The 21,998-nt window shown below is 40.2% G+C and overlaps 1 protein-coding gene across 11 annotated transcripts in view; it reads left to right on the forward strand.

The window, feature by feature from the left end:
* The window catches only part of ryr1b (ryanodine receptor 1b (skeletal)), a 79,348-nt gene that overhangs the window by 11,834 nt on the left and 45,516 nt on the right, over positions 1-21,998 (forward strand). For all 11 annotated transcript variants that reach the window (XM_034862408.1, XM_034862399.1, XM_034862463.1 and 8 more), the window contains 30 exons: positions 5,790-5,912; positions 5,991-6,092; positions 9,705-9,779; positions 9,955-10,033; positions 10,388-10,500; positions 10,585-10,684; positions 10,839-10,935; positions 11,034-11,108; positions 11,333-11,489; positions 11,617-11,781; positions 12,410-12,531; positions 12,782-12,968; positions 13,579-13,714; positions 13,810-13,905; positions 14,256-14,374; positions 14,647-14,780; positions 14,880-15,121; positions 15,216-15,408; positions 15,931-16,147; positions 16,251-16,355; positions 16,822-16,925; positions 17,039-17,122; positions 17,215-17,374; positions 17,573-17,720; positions 18,496-18,701; positions 19,392-19,566; positions 19,744-19,952; positions 20,042-20,388; positions 20,738-20,873; positions 21,025-21,185. In XM_034862408.1, coding sequence (XP_034718299.1) covers positions 5,790-5,912; positions 5,991-6,092; positions 9,705-9,779; positions 9,955-10,033; positions 10,388-10,500; positions 10,585-10,684; positions 10,839-10,935; positions 11,034-11,108; positions 11,333-11,489; positions 11,617-11,781; positions 12,410-12,531; positions 12,782-12,968; positions 13,579-13,714; positions 13,810-13,905; positions 14,256-14,374; positions 14,647-14,780; positions 14,880-15,121; positions 15,216-15,408; positions 15,931-16,147; positions 16,251-16,355; positions 16,822-16,925; positions 17,039-17,122; positions 17,215-17,374; positions 17,573-17,720; positions 18,496-18,701; positions 19,392-19,566; positions 19,744-19,952; positions 20,042-20,388; positions 20,738-20,873; positions 21,025-21,185 — 4,367 coding nt within the window. The remainder of the gene's footprint in view (positions 1-5,789; positions 5,913-5,990; positions 6,093-9,704; positions 9,780-9,954; positions 10,034-10,387; positions 10,501-10,584; positions 10,685-10,838; positions 10,936-11,033; positions 11,109-11,332; positions 11,490-11,616; positions 11,782-12,409; positions 12,532-12,781; positions 12,969-13,578; positions 13,715-13,809; positions 13,906-14,255; positions 14,375-14,646; positions 14,781-14,879; positions 15,122-15,215; positions 15,409-15,930; positions 16,148-16,250; positions 16,356-16,821; positions 16,926-17,038; positions 17,123-17,214; positions 17,375-17,572; positions 17,721-18,495; positions 18,702-19,391; positions 19,567-19,743; positions 19,953-20,041; positions 20,389-20,737; positions 20,874-21,024; positions 21,186-21,998) is intronic.

Genomic DNA, 21,998 nt, shown 5'->3' on the forward strand with positions numbered 1-21,998 from the left:
TAATCAATGTCCTGAGGTGGCGTATATCACCACACTTTGAGCATAGCATTGGGCAGAAATCTGAACCGTAAAGAAATAATGGATATTATTGTTCCTCATTATTCATTTGATAAGAGTGATTAGGTGATTCAGTGGCATGGATGTGGCACTTTGTCAATTCTAAAATTGAGAGTATGTCATGAAAGATTTACTGTACATTGAGATTACAATATTCAGAAGTCAGTCATAAACTGAAATACAGATTTAAACAAACAGTTTAAACTACCTTGGATACAAAATAAAATGTTCTGCTTTGAAAAAAAATGTGACTCATTCAGAATGGGATTTTCAATATATACCGCTTGTTCTGTATCAAACATATATTAAAGAAAATGTATAGATAATGTAAATCAGAAAAATATGGGCTAGAATAAGAATGGCCATCATACAGGTTTTAAAGTGCCCATATGCTTATTTTCAGGTTCATAATTGTATTTTGAGGTTATATCAGAATAGCTTTCATGGTGTCATTTTTTTTAAACACCACATTTTTGTTGTACTGCACATTGCTCCAGATCCTCTTTTCACCCTGTATGTTTAGGTCTCTGTTTAGCAACAGAGTGAGACATCTCACTTCTTTACTATCTTTGTTAGGAGACGCACATGCGCCATTGCTAGGTAAGGTTCAAATTATCTAGCTGTTTGTTTCTAAAACTTCAGTAGTACAAGGCAGGATTAGCCGGCAGAGGTCTTGTAAATGAGAGCGCACTTCCAACTTTGCGTGGAATACCTGCAGACCAGGGACATGGAAGTAGTTCTTTGGGAGATTATGGTGAACAAGTGTATGTTTTAGCAGTGTTTTGCCATTGTGAACAAGCTAGCATGCTATCGCGCGCATGTGCTACGGTTAGCCACCTCATTTTGGCTAGTGACATAGAAAGCCGTGGAGAACAGCTCCCCCGGAGACTGAAGGCAGAGGACATTCAGAAACCTGTATCTTACTCAAAACAGCATGGATGTTTTTTTTCAAGTGTTTATGCGTGTGAAAGCACCAGAGACACACAATAAAACCTCAAATCCCAGAAAAAGTGATTTATTTTCATAATATTGGCACTTTAAGTTTGTCAATTGGTCACAGGTCATGTACCACTTTTTGTTTGTTTTCTTTCTGACAAAGAAAAAGGCTTGACACTGTTGATATATTCTAAAAATGTTTACTGTACCAACATCCAGTTTAAAGTCAAGCAAGCAATACATCCCCTTTTACAGACAAAGTCACATGATAAACAATGAAAAAATGTATAATTACACTTCTTTGCCCATCCTGTCTTAGTTTAGCTGAGCATGAGAGGATCGGAGGGAGTGGATATCTCTCACCATTTTGCATCTGTTTGCTTCCTGTGTGGGACGGGCAGCGTGCCTGCTTGTCTGGGGAACCCTGGCTACCCTCTGTCTGCGTGTGCACCAAGAGACAACCCTAGAGAATACACAAAGGTGTCTGCTTTCAGGCGCTAACTGTGCCTCTGGCTGCAAATCTCTGCTGTATTACACACCTCTTATTAGAGCACAGTAGTGTGTTTTGTGTTTGTTTGTCTAACTGTCTGTCAATTTACATCCAATTGTCTCTACCACTCCCTTTGACCCCTAACACATCCACATAGCCCGGATGCTTTAGCCGCCAAGTCCAAACATGGTTAGGCCGTAACCCTATACCCACGATATTGATGTGGCATCAAATGTGTGTCATGTACATGTCTTTGCCCACTGTTCAGATTTATGATCAGTAGATCAGGTGGCTGTGTACCTGTCTTGTCTCATATATGGACATTTAATGAGACTAATAAATAATCAGGAGTTGTGGTTGGCTTACAATAAAGTGTCAGGTGCACATCCTTCAAATCCTGAAAGATACCTCTATTAATATGAGGCAGAGTTAAGCCCAGGGGATTGTGTTGTCTCTAAGTCAGCTTTTCACATAGTGTATATATTGGAAGTGATTCACACAGTGTGAAGGAATGATACAGCTCTATAGTGGCTGATGCACTTGACAGTACTATTATAGGTTGAGTGCCCTATGTTCAGGGTGGTATTTTGCTAGCAAAGTGCTACCAAATACTGTCTGAAGCTTGTGTTTATCTGCTCCAGCGGCCAGTTTGGCAGGCAACCAGATATTAAGTCTTGTGCTTAATATAGTACTTAACTGGTTAAGTTAGAATCAATTCTGTTTTTTTTCTTCAACTTTGATACTAGTTTGTTGTATGATCACAGACCCATTTGCTTTTATGATAGTAATTGCTTCCCACAAATGCTCCATGATCACTTACCAGGAGGATTTAGGCAGTTCATTAAATCACATATCTTTTATAATAATTATAGCTTATATGTTATAGCACTTTTACGAACACGTTTACAAAATGATTTGCATGAAAAATTGATGAAGAAAATAGCTGTCTTGCACCTGGACCCCCAATATCTAACAGTCCTCCTTCAGGTCCTCTGCCTTTTTGATCGTGCCTGCAGAGCAAAAGTGATTGAAGCAGAGTAAATCTGTCTTGTGCCATGTGGCTGTAGAACTAGATGGCAGCCACTGGGTAGGACTGCTGTATAACAGTGGAGCATATATCGTCTATGGCTGTCATACGATCGTACATCTTGTCTCAGAGATATGAGTCACTCGGTTACTTCAGTCTGCTTTTAGACACCCACAAGCTCAGCCCTATCTCCTTAATGGGGACTGCAGTCTAAGTCCCTTTGCACTGTCCTCAAAACATGGCCAATTTAGCCAATTTTACCCTTCTTTCTCCCTTCCCTGCAGTGATGCCAGGTCTCAGAATAGTTATATTCTGAGACCAGGCAATAGATTTATGTTCAATCTTGCTAAACAAAGATCCATGTTGTCTTGGTGCACATAGCTACTGCTCTCAAACTCAGATGTGAAGTTGTGTGTATTGGTATTGTTGGCGTAAGAGGGAGGTGGGCAAAATGTAATTTTTCACCACTTTTTTTTAAACACGATTGATTACTTCAACTCTCTTTATCACAGTGCCTACTGAGATGTACAGGTTTTGCTCAAAGGTCCTTTTTGTATGGTCCATGTACAGTTTTAGTAACACTTGAGTTGAATATTGCGTGGTGTTGCTCATGTTTGCAGTGAAGGAGAGAGGCCATGTTGCTCCACTTTCCAGAGTGCAGAGCAGGGAACATGAGGACAGGACAGAGGAGACATTTCAAGGCTGAGGAGAGATAGATGATAGCCCAGCCAAAAGGAAGAGGGCACACTCTTCAGCCAAAAGAAACACTAGAGGCATCTGGGTATAAGAGAGGGGAGTAGATGTTATGAGGTCACAGATCTGCATCACTTTCCATTTTCTGACTGTGTGCCATAAACATAGACATGCAAACTTCTGTGTTGCCCTCGTCCTCGCTTTCAAGGGCCCGCCCATTCTCCTACACACTATAAGTCATGGCACATCGGTGGTGCTTAATCACCGGGGCAAGACAGCAAACAGGTCAAGAACGAGAAGACAGAATGATTCATTATTTGTTAGGTGAAAGGAGAGAAAAGGCAGTTAGCTGTCAAGAACTGTAGAGAGGAATATTAGTCAGGTTAAGTGATAGATCCACTTGCTTGATAACTGAGTCGAAGAAACAGCTGAGAATGTTGAGTGTCAGGTGTGGGCTTCAGAGGGGAGGGGGTGTTTATCGCCGTATTTACACCGGTCTCTGCAGGGTTCGAACTTTGACGAGGAGCAACAAATTACAGTCTATTAGCATTCTACTTGTGAAACCCAGTATATGAATAGTATATGTGAATACGCAGTGTATCTACCGGTACTATATTGTGCAGGCCTTTACGGAGAGGATCTGTTTGTAGTTTTGTCAACTGACCATTTAAAGGCAGCCATTCAATTCTGTATTATATGAACATCAATTAGCAAACTCTTTAAACTTGATTCATTTGTGTAATTCATCACAGTGAGCATCTTGTATGCCTAAGCTCTTTTCTTGACATAAGGTTGACAGAAATAAACAACTAAAGTAAGATTGCTGATTAAATTTAAATTTAAAAGCATGTCTCCCAATTTCTTTAAAAGTGACAATAAAAAAGGATGTTGAGTGTGTCTAAGTGAGTATGATTAGGCATGAAAATGTTTTTGTCTGGTTCAGGTTGGTTGTCAGTTGAGGTCGATGCTAGGTCGGCAATTTATGTCATTTTTTTTTTTATTTTTTTCCCAGTGGCAGCAAGGGTTAGGTAGGTAGGATTATTTTTCCCTTTACAGTAACAATGGATACTCTATTTTTTCATTACATAACCTACCTGTACTACATGTAACGTTAGTAAATTGTGTCATGGTGATGTAATTTCAGGGCCTGGGTGTCAATCATAGGTGTTACTACCCGATGTGAGTCGAGTGAAGATGTGAGTCGCGCACGTGTCACTTTACAACAAGTAGCCTATAAGATGCTAATAAGAGACTTTTGTAATGTCAATACAGTAAAATTGGACCTACTTAATGAAATTGGTTTACTGCTAGCAACACAACAAAGGTTGTCACTAGAATGGCGTTTTGAGCTAACGTTAGCAATCAAACAATCATAGATAGCTAAAACGTTTTTCGAAATGATTTCCATCTTCTGTTATTGTTAATAATGACAAAAGTTTTTGTATTTTATAGATTTTAAAAATTTCATTATGACGCGTAATGGCGTAAACTGTTTCAATCGGAGCATGCGCGACTCACATCTGCATTTGACTCACGTCAGGTAGTGGCAATAGGTATGATAGGCAAAGGGCAAAAAAGCAGAAAAATATAAATTGCACCATGCAACCATGACACGGCAACAGCACACTCAAGGGGCTAGACTTTCAAATAAAGCAAACAGAAGTTAGGTGTATTTACAGCATAAAATATATACAGACATTAAAAAATGGATAATCTGGTTTTGATGTTTTCGTGGTTGTTTGATCCTTGGCCCTGCAGTCCCATGTTGTGTCCTTAGGCAAGACACTGAACCCCGAGTTGCAGATGTGTGTAAATGTTTATCTGATGAGCAGGTGGCACCTTGTACGACAGCCTTGGCCACAATGTATGTGTGTGAATGGTTCCTGTACTATGTAAATGAGCAGTCATTAAGACTAGCTATATAAATACAGCCCATTTACATTTAACTAGAAAAAGATCTTAGGGGTAGTTCCCTAAGGAGTGATGGCATCTATAGCATCTAGCTGTAGCTCACAAAAATGGTGATGTACAAAAAACGTAATTATAGTTAAAAAGTTTTTATTTGTATATTTATTTAATTTGTATTAATTCTTGCCTAAGCTCATAAAATAAATTTGGGTTGCACATAAATTGACATAGTCGGTTGAAAACCAGAACCAAACAAAATATGTTTTTATGCCTTATCTAAATGAAACTAAAGGCAGTTTTCTAACTTTAAAGGTTAGTTAGTTAAAGTAAATGAATTTGAAAACAAAGAGCAATATATGAAAATATCTCAAGTTGCACATTTTTAGTCATTGTTTACGATACAGTCACAACCTATTTTTATTTTACCATATTGTTTTCTAGAATGTGCTGTAGGCAAGTTTTCCTCTTCTGCACTCCTTACGAGGCATACCACTGTAGTCAATACAAGTCAGTATGGTACACAAAAATGCTATAAAAACACAAAACAATGTGTACTAAATATGAAAAAGCAGGCGTGTCACAAATCTAAGGCAAATAAGTGTTTAGTTAAGCATAAAAAATGTGTCCTAAAAATGAAAGGCCAGTGAAAAAAAAGTGTTTGTTGTGTATTGGCTGCAGGATGACCAGGTCTGTCTGCAGTGCACTGCCTCCGTCCTGAAGGAGCAGCAGATTAAGCTATGTCTGTGCTGCGAGGGCTTCGGGAACCGTCTCTGCTACTTGGAAACCACATCCAATGCTCAGGTAAGATGCCGATACCCATCCTCCCCTTTGGCTTGTCCTGTACTATACTTTACCTGTTTTTTTTTTAATGTTGTGCAGAATGTGCCCCCGGACCTGGCCATAAGTGCCTTCATTCTGGAGCAGTCCCTGTCGGTCCGTGCTCTGCAGGAGATGTTGGCCAACAGGGTGGAGATGACAGAGGTAGGACTCAAAAACAGGAATAAACAAAATGATTAATAGGAAGAGGAATATATGAAAAGGGGATGAGATGTGAGAGATTGAGTAGGTGCTTTAGAGAAATTTGGCTCATGACTTCTTTACAAATTAACTAAATAAAAAACGACTGGTTTTCAGAAAAAAATCTTTGTTTAGTACAGATACTCGCATAAAACTATAAATCAGTTTCCTTTCTTAGATTTTAATATTTTTCAATGAAAATGAGACTGAGACAAAAAAATGATCCCCTCCAATATCGTGAATCATATCGCAATCCCAATATCTGTCAAAATAATGTTAATTAGATAATTTCCTCATATCATGCAGCCCTAGTCTCACGGTATATTGTCTCTAGTGTAAGTGAGAGTAAATGTATTCTTTTGGGGATTTTTTTAAGCAAAAGAAAATCGCAATACTCAATGTTATCAAATTGCATTACTTCTAGAATTTCAGTTAATGAAACTCGCAATACAAATCAAATTGGCTTGTATTGTGAACTTATAAAAAAAATTGGGACAAAAGCATGTTGTCCCAGCCCAAATATACAGCATGTTGCCAAATAGATAACAAATACAGGTTTTATGTGTTTGATCAACTGATTTTGTTTTTATCATTGTATTTACTAACACCAGAGGCCTTATGTGTAATACTTATGTCACAATACAATATTATTGCGATTTTAACATATTGCAACATTCTGTTATATATTGCAATTTATCCTTTTTTCCAACTTCATATTTTTCCCATTTTCAAAGGATGTCCCCAAAAGGAAAATTTGTCAACAACTGTTTTATCTATAAAGATACGTTTCTCTGTTTCTTCATCTCACTTCAATTTTATTGCTGCATAATGGGATTGTCAATCAGACAAGCTGACCACAAAATCTATAAAAATAGATTGATACATGGCATCTGTGTATCGATACTGTATTGCCACATAAATTATTATTATTATTTTTTTTACTTGTAATCTGACACCCCTCCCCTTCCCTCCTTGCTCACTGCCAAGCAGGCAGTCGATTTGGACAAATGGGTATGTCTGTTAATATGTCTTTTTTTTCCCGTCACTTGTGTCCCAACCAACCTGGCAACTGTCTTTGTTTCCGTCTTGTTGCCCACTGGGTGTCCTGTTGAATGAAATAGTGCTGCTGTTTCATTCCTGCATCTCGATTCATATCTGTTTAGCCCCTCTGAGGTGGTGAATGCTCTGTACACCTGTCATTCATTTCTAGCAATAGTAACGGTGGGGTCCAAGTAAACAAGTCCATCGTCCTTAGATGCAGCTTATATGATAATTAAAAACACTGGTAAAAAATAAGCTTATCTAAACATTTTATTTAAAATTGGCTGAATCTTTAGATTAAAATCTATTGTAAAGGCTGTAGTGAACATTATTCTAGGTACTTGTTTCATGAAGGAGTTTAAATACCTTGGGTTCTTGTTTGCGAGTGAGGGGACAATGGAGCGTGAGATTAATCAGAAAATGTTAGCAGCGGGTGCGGTATTACATTCAATTTGATGCACTGTTGCGAAAAAGAGAGAGCTGAACCAGAAGGCAAAGCTCTTGATCTACCGGTCAGTTTTTGTTCCTACACTCACCCCTGGTCACGAAGGCTGGGTCATGACCGAAAGAATGAGATCCAGGGTACAAGCGGGGGCCTGGCGTCTCCCTCAGAGATAGGGACAGAAGCTCAGATGTCCGAGAGGAGCTCGGAGTAAAGCCGCTGCTCCTTTGCCTCCAAAGGAGCCAGTTGAGGTGGTACGGGCATCTGGTAAGGATGCTTCCTGGGCGCCTCCCTACGGACGTGTTCCAGGCACGTCCAGCTGGGAAGAGGCCTCGGGGAAGACCCAGGACTAGGTGGAGGGATTATATCTCCAACCTGGCCTGGGAACGCCTCTGGATCCCCCAGTCGGAGCTGGTTAATGTGGCTCGGGAAAGGGAAGTTTTGGTTCACTTGTTGGAGCTGCTCCCCCTGCAACCCGATTCCGGATAAGCGGACGAAGAATGATGGGCTTTTTTCATAAGTACACCTGTATCTGATTTGTTACGGATGAGTTATCTACCCTACAATAGCAGCAGATCTAGCAAGGTGTCACAATGCATTTGCATTTCATGCAGAAATACCACCAGCACATCAATTCTCATGCTTGTATCATACTACCACACCATATTACGCTGCCTCACCTTGTTTGATGTTCTTTTTGTTTCAGGGCATTGGTCTTTATTAGTCTTTTATGATGTCCAGCTAATATCTGGTCCCCTTTTCATACAGAACACGTTTTCATACTGCTGCAAAACAATGCCTCTAATTAGACAAGCCTCATCTAACTTACCTTACTTTAAAAAACGCAAACGGAAATCCATGTTATATAAAAAAAACTTGGTTGTGTGGCTGAAACTTTGTTGTTTGTCGGTGTATTTTTCTTTTCCATTGGAGAACTTGCCAAACATAGTTAATATAACCTAGTAATCTAGGTTTTCAGTTCTCAACTATTTTCCAATATTTCTTTAATTGCTTGAAAAGCATTATAATGTGCTTTTTGACCATACTCTTTAAGCACCTTGTTGACAAAATCAAGATGAAATTAGGAATATTTTAACATTAAACTAAAGCTTTAAAGATAGATGAAGATAGCACCCAAGAGAGGCTAACTTTTTGCCGCATTTTATTTGTTAAGTCATTTCCTGGCTTCACAGGACTTTTAAGATGTGGATGAGGCCACGCCTTTCTAATGGTGAGCAGGAGAATGAGAATAGCAGGACAATAAAGCTCAGTGGGGGGTCCCGTCCCACCCACCTCTGTCAGGGGTAGATGGGGAAACGGGACACCCCCAGAGCTCTGGACAGGTCTAAATCCCTCTTAACTCACACATACACACACAACCACAAAATGTCACACCACCACCTGTCCTAACAAAGCCTAGCGCTAATACAGACTAGGCCTAATGGTATAGAGCTACCACTTGACATACATACCTTCCCCTGACTCATCCTGTCATCTTCCTGTTGATTGGAGTGAATGGTGTTTTGGCTAGTCTATCTATAACTGTTGCAGTAATTGTGTTTTCTTGCATCCTTGATGGATGTTGAAGTATGGTAGGATGGATTAATGTTATTTTTGCCTTTTGTGTGAGATTATAATCTGTGGTTTGTCAGTCACATTGTTGTGATACCTTGCCATAATTGTTTACATTCACTTTGCCATCCATCAAATTCTGTTCTTTCCTGTACAGAGGTACTAAAATAAGATCGAAAGTAGGATCGTTTTATTGGTCCCCAAAGGATATACTTGGACTCAACAGTCTATGTTTACTAATCATGTGCAACTGCTATAATTAGATACAGCAATGTCAAATCCAACATACAGTGCTACATACTAGATAGAATTATAAAATACAGTTAAACAAACAGTGTCGCTGTAAGTTGATGATGTGTTGTGATTACAGTTATTGACAGTGTGGACTTTTATTAATAAGCTCCTATGACCTCTGGAAATATATTCTTTTTTTTCCTCCCTGTCTGATCAAGGTACAGTTGAAGTGTATAGATGGTTACAAGCTGGTCTCTTCAATATCTCTCTATCTTCTTCCCCTCCAGTCATCCCAAGGTGGAGGTCATCGTACCTTACTGTACGGTCATGCCATCCTTCTGAGACACTACCACTCAGGCATGGTAAGACTGCATCCAAAGTTGTTTTAAAAAAATAATGAAAGATTTTCAAATAAAAAACTAATTGAAGAAAGGGTGGCTTTGATTACAGTCGCTTTACTGAAGTTTACAGCAAAATTTCTAACTGTATTTTGGCAAAGTTGTGGTCATGTCCCGAAATAAAAACTTTCTCCCCCAGTACCTGAGCTGTTTGACTACATCTCGGTCACTCACGGACAAGCTGGCCTTTGACGTGGGCTTACAAGAGGATTCCACTGGTAAAACCAAACATGGAAATTATTTTTCAAGACACAACTGAATGCTCTTTTCTAAGCCTGCATTTAACTGATTACTGAAACTCATTAACCTCAAGTAGTATTGTTAAATTGTGGTTGTTTAATTTGAGAGTCTAATAAGGTTTTTGAATTTTGTTAAGTAGGTACAATAAGTAGTACAATTGGCATTAATGGAGTCAGCAGTGCATATCTTCTATTGTAGTGCTTTCATTTCACTTTGCAGTTTGGCTGGAAAATAGAAAAATTGTAATGGTGTTGTTTAAATATACTCGGGGTGAACATATCAGTCAAGTCTCAATCTTTGTGGGGAAACTTAGGTTTCTCTTCTTCTTGCAGGTGAGGCATGTTGGTGGACCATTCATCCAGCCTCCAAGCAAAGGTCAGAAGGTGAAAAGGTCAGGGTGGGTGACGACCTAATCCTTGTCAGCGTGTCCTCTGAGAGATACCTGGTAAGGCCCGTCCTACTCCGTCCACCGTTGAAGATTTAGACATGCATAAGCTGTGCTAAATTCGATCTTCTCCTCTGTTCTCAGCACCTGTCCTACGCCAGTGGGGATCTGATGGTGGATGCCTCTTTCATGCAGACTCTGTGGAACATGAATCCAATTAGTTCCGGATGCGAACTAGCTGAGGGTACAAACCTGCCAAAAACATTTTGCTCTACTGCCGCCAGTGCTGTGCATCCCCACGATCTACGTGTTTATAGTTATATTATCTGTGAGCTTACATTCAACATAACATAAAGAGACACTTACACACTCATTGTGGTGTGTATTCCTCCTCTCAGGGTTTCTGACAGGAGGTCACGTTCTCAGGCTGTTCCACGGCCACATGGACGAGTGTCTGGCCATCTCTACACCAGAGGAAGGAGAAGAAAAGCGCAGGTGAGAGGAAGAGGATGCAGAGTGATTCTGAGCTGCATAATATCCTGTTGATCTGATACCATATGATTGTATGTGGCTCTGCCCTGACTCTGCTACAGGATGGCTCACTATGAAGGCGGTGCTGTGTGCAGTCAGGCTCGATCCCTGTGGAGGTTGGAGCCCCTCAGAATCTGGTAATTGTCCCCTCATTGCATTTACCTAAGAAATTAAACTGTGTGCCAGATATGCTTGAAATTTTTGGTGAGTCAAAAAACTAAGAGTATCCCCCCATATAGTTATTCAAACGGTGATTACATGTACTGTATGTATTGGTTACTAGTTAACCTCCAGGTCATGATAATAACATAGCAGTAATTGAAAGACATTCATTTTGGCTTTTTGATTAACTTTTGATCAGCTGGAGTGGTGGCCACATGAAGTGGGGGCAGTCTTTCCGTATTCGCCACATCACCACAGGCAGGTACCTGTGTATGGATGAGGAGAAGGGTCTGTTGGTGGTCGACCCAGAAAAGGCAAACACCAAACTTTCTGCTTTCTGCTTCCGTGCTTCAAAGGTCAGAATAAACATTTTAGTTTCTCTGGACTCTGGCCATTGGTTATTGTTATGATATAATTTTTTCTCTCATCAACCTCTCTTTTATGTCCTCCTACCCCTCTTTTCCTCCTGGATCTCCTGAGCAGGATAAGGTGGAGGTGGCTCCAAAGCGTGATGTTGAGGGGATGGGCATTCCAGAGATAAAGTATGGGGAGTCCATGTGCTTCGTCCAGCATGTGTCCACAGGCCTGTGGCTCACATATGCCGCCCTGGATGCCAAAGCTGCCCGTTTGGGAATGATGAAGAGAAGGGTTAGGATCTACTCTGGGGATTAAAATAAGATAGAAACTGTCCTAATATGGCACCAAGGGGTGCGCCATATCGCACCTGGTTCAAGTCTGACCCGTGGCACTTTCTGCATGTCATCCCCCCCCCCACCCTTTCCCATCTTCAGCTAACCTATTAAATAAAGGTCAAAAAAAGCCCACAAAATAATTGTTAATATTGCATAAAAAACAGAGCAAGTAATGATTATGTGTGCAATGGTATTGTTGCAATGGTCACGTCCAAACTCCTATTCAAATAATTAATCCCGATTGTTAACACCTTGTTGCCATAAGTGTTTTCATGGAGCATTTATTTGTCTTTGAAGTTGCTTGGCTGAAGCTCTGTGAGGTTTATTGATTTGTAAAAGTCCTTCATAATGATACACAACATGTATAATACTGAGGGGGGATAAGTAAGAGTTCAGTTAATCTATTATATCTATGGGATATATGAGATAAAACAGAGCTCTTAAACTCTCCCAGTATCTTAAAGACAATATAAACACACTTGTATAGCTATTAAATGACGCAGCCACCTGAAGCAGGCCACACTGGAGAAGGACACAGAGAACTGAGGGATACCATTTGTAATTTATGTTGTCCATGTCCCCAGGTCATTCTGCACCAGGAGGGTCACATGGACGATGCCCTAACTGTATCCCGCTCCCAAACTGAAGAATCTCAGGCTGCTCGAATGATTTTCAGCACCATGGGCCTTTTCAGGCAGTTCAACAAGTAAGTGTATATACATTTTAAAATGTGGGGGGATGAGTAATTTGTCTTTATGGACAGGAAGCAGTAATCTTCATAGAACAGTCTTACTGGAATGAGCTAGACTTTACCTGACATCTTTAATATGCTCTCATGTATGGTGTTCATAGCTTTGTAATGTGACCATATCTTAATTGGAAATATGCAAACTTTGAATAAGGATATGTTTGGAAAAAAAAAGGTTTACGTTTGTTGCTGACTTGTGTTCTTCCAGGGGTTTGGACTCTCTGAATGCAAAGAACAAGTCACCTGGGGCTGCCTCGCTTCCTCTGGAGGGCGTCATCCTGTCTCTTCAGGATCTCATCTTCTACTTCCGTCCTCCTGAGGAGGAACTGGAGCACGAAGAGAAGCAGACCAAACTTCGCTCCCTCCGCAACCGACAGAACCTCTTCCAAGAGGAGGTAATCAGCATTCTGCCTGCAAAGTCTCACACACCTTCAGACTATCTATTGATTTTTACTGTCTGGTCCTATAACTAAAATATATTCACTATGCAAACGGGAACTTGCACTTTTGACACCATTGAGGACTTTTAAGCTCTCATGCAGTTTTGTTAAAAAGATTTTTACCATAATATCACAAACACTTATACTTGTTTTTCATCACTTTTAAGGACATTGTGATAACTTGCATGTATTCCCTAGATGCTCACCATAACCTCCACCACAGGTACCCTAACTTCATATCTAAATCCAACCCTTACCAAAACCTTAACCTGTAAATTTAACGTTTACAAAATCTTGAGTTCTTGTACCCAGAAGATGAGTGCACACATACTGTATGGCTATAATTGTGAGGACCCTAATTGACATAATGCAGCGTTTAACCCTAACCTGAACCATTACAGTGCCATGCCTAACCCCCCGTCTTTTAATTAACCTAAACCCTAATGCTAACAAAGTCGCAGTACTGCCACCAAAAGATCGTCAATGAAATACATTTAAAACATATAATAATGATGTCTGCATAACCTTTTTTGTTGCCCATGTGTTTGTCTTTTTTTTTTCTTAGGGAATGATCACCATCGTGCTGGAGTGCATCGACCGCCTGAATGTGTACAACACGGCTGCACACTTTTCTGAATTTGCCGGGGAGGAAGCTGCTGAGTCCTGGAAGGAGATTGTCAACCTTCTTTATGAGCTGCTGGGTGAATACATTACCAGAAAAATTAAAGTACACATTGAATGTCATCTGCATTAAATAAAGTAACTTTATGTCACTCTCTGTATCTCTACTGAACAGCTTCTCTAATTAGAGGAAACCGCTCTAATTGCGCGTTGTTCTGTGACAACCTGGACTGGCTGGTCAGCAAGTTGGACCGTCTGGAGGCTTCTTCAGGTATCCGATGTACCCCACTTATTCACCTCCCACAAATTAGAGTTGATCCTTTAGAATTGACTTATTAAACCTTTAAACTGCTGTGAGCTTGTAAGATCTGTGTCACCAAATGTCTATGCTGAAGACTAAACAGGATTTGAATGGAAATATCCTCTGAATAGATAATGGGTGAACGTTTTTTCACTTAGGAAGTGCTTTATGTTATTGATTTTTAAGCCATTTTAAAAAGAAATCTTTGAACTATTGGTATTAATGCTATGTTTTAATTTACTAGCTTTATTACATAATTAATGTTACTGCTGTTCAGAAATGTTTAGAATTGATCATATTTCTCCTCTCTATGTGTTTAGGTATTCTTGAGGTGCTGTACTGTGTGCTAATTGAAAGCCCTGAGGTTCTGAACATCATCCAGGAGAACCACATTAAATCCATAATCTCTCTTCTGGACAAGCATGGAAGGAACCACAAGGTTAGTCTTTTCTCACTGCCAGGAACGGGGTGGGAGAGTAACATTAGCCGGCAGAAATTAATGGGCTCCAGCTGCAGATCGAGACACGTTAGCAGGTAGTGATTTGGAAAGGTTATAGCATCCTGAGGGCATGTTGGGCTCATAAAAACAATTCTTGGTTATAGAATTCCTATAGCAGTTGTAGCCAGTGGAGGACAGTGTGAATTGACTCCTCTGCTCTGCCACATTCAAACGTAGAGGTTATAGTAATGACTGTCTCATCCTGCCTTTAGGTCCTGGATGTCTTGCGCTCTCTCTGTGTGTGTAATGGTGTAGCTGTGAGGTCCAACCAGAACCTCATCACTGAAAACCTGCTCCCAGGTCGTGACCTCTTGCTGCAGACCAACATTGTAAACTATGTCACTAGGTAAGTGAACTGCCGTTAAGTTTTTCTACAATACCGAAGCTATAGGCTGTTATTTGTCAGAGGTTTCTTTAACTCATATTTTTCTTCTTGTGTGCTCAGTGTAAGACCCAACATCTTCCTGGGTACATGTGAGGGGTCCACACAGTATAAGAAATGGTACTTTGAGATGATGGTAGACTATGTGGAACCCTTTGTGACGGGGCAGGCCAGCCACCTGCGTGTGGGCTGGGCTATGACCGAGGGATACAGCCCCTACCCTGGAGGAGGGGAAGGCTGGGGAGGCAACGGTGTTGGAGATGACCTCTACTCCTATGGCTACGATGGACTGAATCTATGGTCAGGTAAGATAATTCCCTCAACTTATTTACTATACTATTTTCCATGATTCTGTATGTCTTGTTACATGACTTCCCCGCTCTCCGCTGTACCGTTTAGGTACCGTCCCTCGCCAGGTTGCTGCACCCAGCGCACACAGCCTGTCTGCTGACGACGTTGTCAGCTGCTGTCTGGATCTGAGCGTGCCTAGTATCTCTTTCCGTATTAACGGCCACCCAGTCCAGGGCATGTTTGAAAACTTTAATGTGGACGGCCTCTTCTTCCCTGTCATCAGTTTCTCTGCTGGAGTCAAGTAAGTACAAAATAAAAATAAACTGGTATGTATTCAACATTCAACAGATTTGCATGCTAATGTCCTAATTTAAGCAGTACAGCAGTGAATTAATGTACCAACTATTTATGCAATGCAATTAAGCATGTGGAGAGGCAGAGTTAACGGTTTATTAGGAGGATAGTGTCCTACTAATGTAGTAGTACACGTAGAGAATGACAAAATAAAAGGACAGAATATACTTACAAACAAAATTATCTCTCAAATAATCCCTCTAAACTGTCTTGTCACCCAAAAGAGATTTTACAGTTGCTGTGTGTAATTATCCCTCCAAGTGCTGAGATGGGGCAAATGGTAAATTGCATGATGCGAGCAGTGAAGCAAATACAGGCTCAGGAATTGGCACAGAGAATAAATCAATGTTTTCTTTATTGCAAGTCTTATAAAGATCAAGGCACTGTTGCCGTACAGGATTTAAGAAGTACATAAAGATCTCTGTCAAATAATTAAAGATTTGGACCTACTCTGTTTCTGTCACCTCAGGGCTCGATTCCTCCTTGGCGGTCGTCATGGAGACTTCAAGTTCATGCCACCGCCTGGCTACGCCCCGTGCTATGAGGCTGTGTTGCCTAGAGAGAGAATGCGTATTGAACCCATCAAGGAGTACAAGCACGACTTCCATGGTGTACGCAACCTGTTGGGTCCCACGCTATCTCTCACCCACACCTCTTTTACCCCCTGCCCTGTGGACACTGTTCAGGTGAAAGCCCCATACCTAAAAATCGGAATTTGATCATGTCATTAAAGTATTTGCTACAACCTGTATGGTTCTCTGTGTTTTCTAACTTTCCTTTGCTGTATAGATTGTGTTACCACCCCACTTGGAACGTATCCGAGAGAAGCTAGCCGAGAATATTCACGAGCTCTGGGCTGTCACTCGTATTGAGCAGGGCTGGACCTATGGGAGTGTGAGTATGGAGACACCACCGCAATACAGATGCAACAGTATAGGAGTTTAGATTTGACAACCTCAGATTTAGAGGATTTGGAGCTCTTCAGTAATGTGATAGCAATATTTGGCAATGTGCTGTATGTATTTATTTTACAATAGGCATTAGACTGTAGTTCATTGTTTAATATTGGCCCAATATGTTGCTTATCTTATTTTTTTTTAAAGGGACTTGTGTTATCTCTTTAAATTCCAGCATAATCTTTAGATAATAAATCTTTATTGATACGTTTCTTCAGTTATAACAAACAGTATGAGAACAATTTATTTAAATATTTCTGGTTAAAAGGTAGAAGATTCACCCCCTTTTAGGCTAAAATACATCTTGGTGTAGGAAATGGACTGTTGAGGCAAACAAAGCACAACTTAATTGGTGATTGTTATTTTTTTACTAGTGAGTAACTAACTGTCATCTTCCTCCACAGTTCAGGGATGACAACAAGAAACTCCATCCGTGTCTGGTGGACTTCCAGAGTCTCCCTGAACCTGAGAGGAACTACAACCTGCAAATGTCTGGCGAGACTCTCAAGTGAGTTGTAATTAAGGTTCTGTAGAGGTGTCAGTTTGAGAGATGTGAAGATAAAAGGAGGACTTTTAATGTCCTTGAGTGTGATTATTGATGCCTGTGTTGTTATCCCACAGAACTCTCCTGGCGCTGGGTTGCCATGTTGGTATGGGTGACGAGAAAGCAGAGGAGAATCTCAAGAAGATCAAGCTGCCCAAGACGTATGGCCGCAAAGATATTTCTGGCTGTAAAAACTAACTGTCTGTATTATCTTTTAAGAATATCTGAATTAAAACTTCTGTCTTTCCTCTAGCTATGTGATGATCAATGGGTACAAGCCTGCCCCCCTTGATCTCAGCCATGTCAAACTGACACCAAATCAGAACCAGCTTGTAGAAAAACTGGCAGAAAATGGGCATAATGTTTGGGCAAGGGACCGGGTACGCCAAGGATGGACCTACAGCATTGTGCAGGTATCCATTTCCAATTCATAATAAATCCGTTATTAACCAGAGGATCTATCTTAAGACCATGTCCCTTCAGACAAAGGTGTAATCAAACTTAGGCTTTTTAGGCTTTAAAGTTTTAATGATTTCTTTGTAATAAAATGTACAACTAGTCACCCCCTTTTTTAATTTTAATATCAAGTTGTATTCTGTTTTGCTTCTCAGGACATCATGAATAAGCGAAACCCTCGTCTGGTACCTTACAACTTGCTGGACGAGAGAACTAAGAAAACCAACCGAGACAGTGTTAATAACGCTGTCCGCACCCTCATTGGCTATGGCTACAACATTGAGCCTCCAGATCAGGAGAGCAGTGAGTCAACTTACATCAAGGCAACATTTGTTGATTAAATACAGAATATCAAGCAATGTCAAAATTCCTTAAAGTGCCCATACTATAAAATATCCCATATCACTTTTCTGGGATTTGGCGTGTTAATTTGTATCTCTGGTGCTTCCACACGCATACAAACTTGCAAAAAAACTACCCATGTGTTTTTAGTGAGATACAGGTTTCTGAATGTCCTCTACCTTCCGTCTCCGGGCGAGCTGTTAAAAAATCTGCACAGCTTTCTACTTAACTAGCCAAGACGAGATGGCTAACTGTAGCATACACTAGTTCACCATAATCTACAAAAGAACTACTTCCATGTCCCTGTTCTGCAGGTATTCCACAAGTGTGCCCTCGTTTAGAAGAAGTCTCCCAGCTAATCCTGCCTTTTACTGACCAAAGTTGGATAAAGAGTTATCTAGCTAATGGGATATTACCTAGCTAGTGAGCATGTGTGACTCCCAACAAAGATAGTATAGAAGTGAGATGTGTCACTCTGTAGCTTAAACAAGTGAGATGTCTCACTCTGTAGCTAAAACAGAAACCCAAACACACAGGGTGAAAGGAGGATCTGCAACAATGTGCAGTACAACAAAAATATGTTTTTTTTAAAAATAAATGGAACCATGTAAACCTATTCTGGTACAACCTCAATATACAGCTATGAACCTGAAAATGAGTATAATATGGGTGCGTTAACCCCCACTAGGACTATTTCTTCATCTTTATTTGTCATTTTTTTTCTCTTTCCCTGCAGCTGGCCATGGCCTCGAGAACACTCGCGGGGATAAGGTACGAATCTTCAGGGCAGAGAAGTCGTACGCTATCACCCAAGGGAAGTGGTACTTTGAGTTTGAGGCTGTAACCACGGGGGAGATGAGAGTGGGCTGGGCCCGTCCGAGTGTCCGCTCTGACACTGAACTGGGAGCAGATGAACTCGCATACGTCTTTAACGGCAATAAGGTCAGTCTGCATCCTTGGTTCACCTTAGTTAAATCAGTGTCAGTCTAATGTAGTCAAGTTTAGACTGGGGAAATTAATTATGGCTTGGTATTTGTACTCAAAACCTTTATGAGGTATCGACCAAAATACCGGGTAGTATTGAAACTTCTCCAGGCATGTGATACCTGCATTTGATCTTTTTTGTACCCAGACTATTTTTATAGGTTAGCTCGCAGCCAGCTCAATTTACTGTAATGCAACATGGGATTTTTTGTTACAACCCAAACAGTCTGGGGTGTGATGTAGTTGTATTTGACGGATTTGCAGTTAAGACATTCAGACACTTTCATTCACATAATGGGTATTAAATGAAAGAGAAAAAAAGGTTTCAAATTAAGTAGATTTCTTTCCAAAACATTTTTAATATGTAAAAAATGTGTATCATTTTAAGTAAATGCACTCTTTAGTTTTGCCCACTAATAAAAATACTGAATTTTGAAGACACTTCAAGATGTGATGTGCCTTTGTAAATTGTAAGTGGTGCTAGTAAATAAACCACTTCAGTGATGAAAATAGACATAAAAACCAAGTTTAAGTAGTCAGAAAAGATTAAAAGAGCCCACCTGGCAATGATGCCTCTGTTTTTTATCTTTTGAATGGAAATTGGAAGTTTTATTGTATAGATAATTTATTTATTGTAACCATTTCCAGGCTCAGAGATGGCATGTTGGCAATGAACCCTTCGGTCGCCAGTGGCAGTCTGGGGATGTGGTTGGTTGTATGATTGACCTGACTGATATGAACATCATGTTCACACTCAACGGAGAAATGTTGATCAGTGACTCAGGCTCGGACATGGCGTTCAAAGACATTGAAATTGGGGAAGGTAAGAGTCCTTTTACCTTCTGCGATCAGCACCAGTAGCAGTATATGAAAGAAAGTGTCTCTTAACATAAGCCTAGTTGGGCATAACTCGTTTAAAATTTATATAAGATATTAGCACAACTTTAAAGCTATTAAAAAATCATTTTACCAATAACATTCCTGTGGTTTTACCCCTTAGGTTTTATACCAGTGTGCACCCTGGGCCTGTCTCAGGTTGGCAGGATTAATCTTGGGCAAAATGTAAGCAGCCTGCGATACTTTGCCATCTGTGGCCTGCAGGAAGGATTTGAACCTTTTGCCATCAATATGAAGCGAGACATTACCATGTGGTTCAGTAAAAGTTTGCCCCAGTTTGTGCCTGTACCCAACGAACACAATCATATTGAGGTAATTACTCAGTGACATGTTATATGTTTAATGAAGCTAGAACTCTAAAACCTTATCATTTATTTATCTTGAAACATGTTGTCTCACAGGTCTCCCGTGTGGATGGGACTGTGGACAGCGCCCCCTGTCTAAAACTGACCCACAAGACGTTTGGCTCGCAGAACGCCAATACTGATATGCTGTTCCTCAGACTTAGCATGCCCGTCCAGTTTCATGAGACTTTCAAGATTACCGCAGGCACAACCCCTCTCACACGTTCCCTCACCATACCCGAGGAGGAAGTGGTAGTGGTGGAGCCCGACTCAGAGTTTGAAGTTCTGAAGAAGTCTGCCGGCCGCAAGGAGCAGGATGATGAAAAGAAGGAGCCGTCTGTACCTAAGGAAATCTCTATGGAAAACGAGAAGGACACAATGTCAGAAAAGGGAAAGAAAAAAGGGTATGTGTGGCAGGTGGTGTACTACTAGTACTAGTATCAAATGTGCAGATTATTATGTGAATAATTTATCCATCTTTTCAGTATAAAAAATAGAGAGTTTATCACCACTAGGACTCTGTGGAGTTTCTCAGTTTGCTATTAAAAACTTAATATCAAATTACAAACTTCTTCCGAGCAGCATCACAAGTCAAGCCACCAGCAGCTGCTTGAATCATCTCAACAATAGATAGTTTTGTTAACGTCACATTTTGTGTTTTTTTTATTAGTTTTTAAAAAATGATCTCAATTTAATTTAGCAGTGAGTAAAGTTGTCTATTGCACCCTTAAGATTTTCTTCTGTGCACATTAGATTCTTCTCAAAGGCCAAGAAGGCTGCCATGACACCTCTCTCCCCTCCTCCTGCCCCTCCAACGGTGCCACGTTTGGTGGAAGATGTGGTCCCGGATGACAGAGATGACCCTGACACCATCCTGAATACCACCACTGTGAGCTAATCATTATCATTTGCTAATGCTAGATGTACAGCACATGTTAAAATTATCCCTACATTATGTGCAAAATATTTAAGTTAGTGTAGCATCTCTAGATATTCCAATTTGACTTATTTTTCTTGCAACAATTTTTTTCTATTTTCAGTATTACTATTCTGTGAGGATCTTTGCTGGGCAGGAGCCTTCTGGTGTGTGGGTTGGCTGGGTTACTCCTGATTACCACCAGTATGATCCAACCTTTGACCTCTCCAAAGTCCGCACTGTTACTGTTACCGTGGGAGATGACAAAGGCAACATACATGACAGGTTAGTCTTTCCCACATTTTAATGGTATTCTATTTCCAACAGCAATGCCAGTACTTGTTCAGTCTATGTACTTATTAAGTAATGTTCTAAAGTTCGGACAGGTAATTGTCAAAATTTGCGGATTAGGAGACGCTTCTAAAATTATGAGGTGGTGTGCCTATGATTTTATCATTGGCAGATTTAAGATTTGGATCTCAAAAGGTTTAACTACCTATTATTTTTGTCCTCAAAGGTGTATTTTAGAGTTTTGAAACCCTACAGAAGGATCATAAACTTGGAAAAGATTTTTAGGTACCTGCAAGTGAGACAATATTTAAACAAATCAAGGGGTTAGGAATGTGACTTAGGCTAGCTGTTTCATACGCTGGTGGCAGTAAGGACAAACAGCAATAACAAATAACTGTAAATATCTAGGGATGTAACTGTATCTTAGAGTTACCTAAATGTGTAAGATTTAGTAACAGTATTCATTAATCATTAAGGAACTTGATAACCATCTTTCATATTTTGTGGTGTCCCCCAAGGTTAAATACTTGGGCCTCTTTCTTCTACCTCATTTATGTTTTCTTTATGCTACATTATCCAAAAATAAAACATCTCTTTCTACTGTTGTAATAACAGCAACTATTTACATTCAAAGGTAAACAACTGTGAAAAAAAGAACAAAATTGTCTCTAGGACATAAAATCCTCAGATGTTTTTCCAACCTAAAATGTCAGAAGTTAACTTGGTAAGAGGTGGTTGTCAGTGTGTTACTTTCCATTTTCTTTATTCTCCCCTTTGTTTTGCTATTGTGTCTTTGTGCTGTAATGC

This window comes from Etheostoma cragini, chromosome 3, assembly GCF_013103735.1.
Source record: "Etheostoma cragini isolate CJK2018 chromosome 3, CSU_Ecrag_1.0, whole genome shotgun sequence".
Lineage (NCBI taxonomy): Eukaryota > Metazoa > Chordata > Actinopteri > Perciformes > Percidae > Etheostoma > Etheostoma cragini.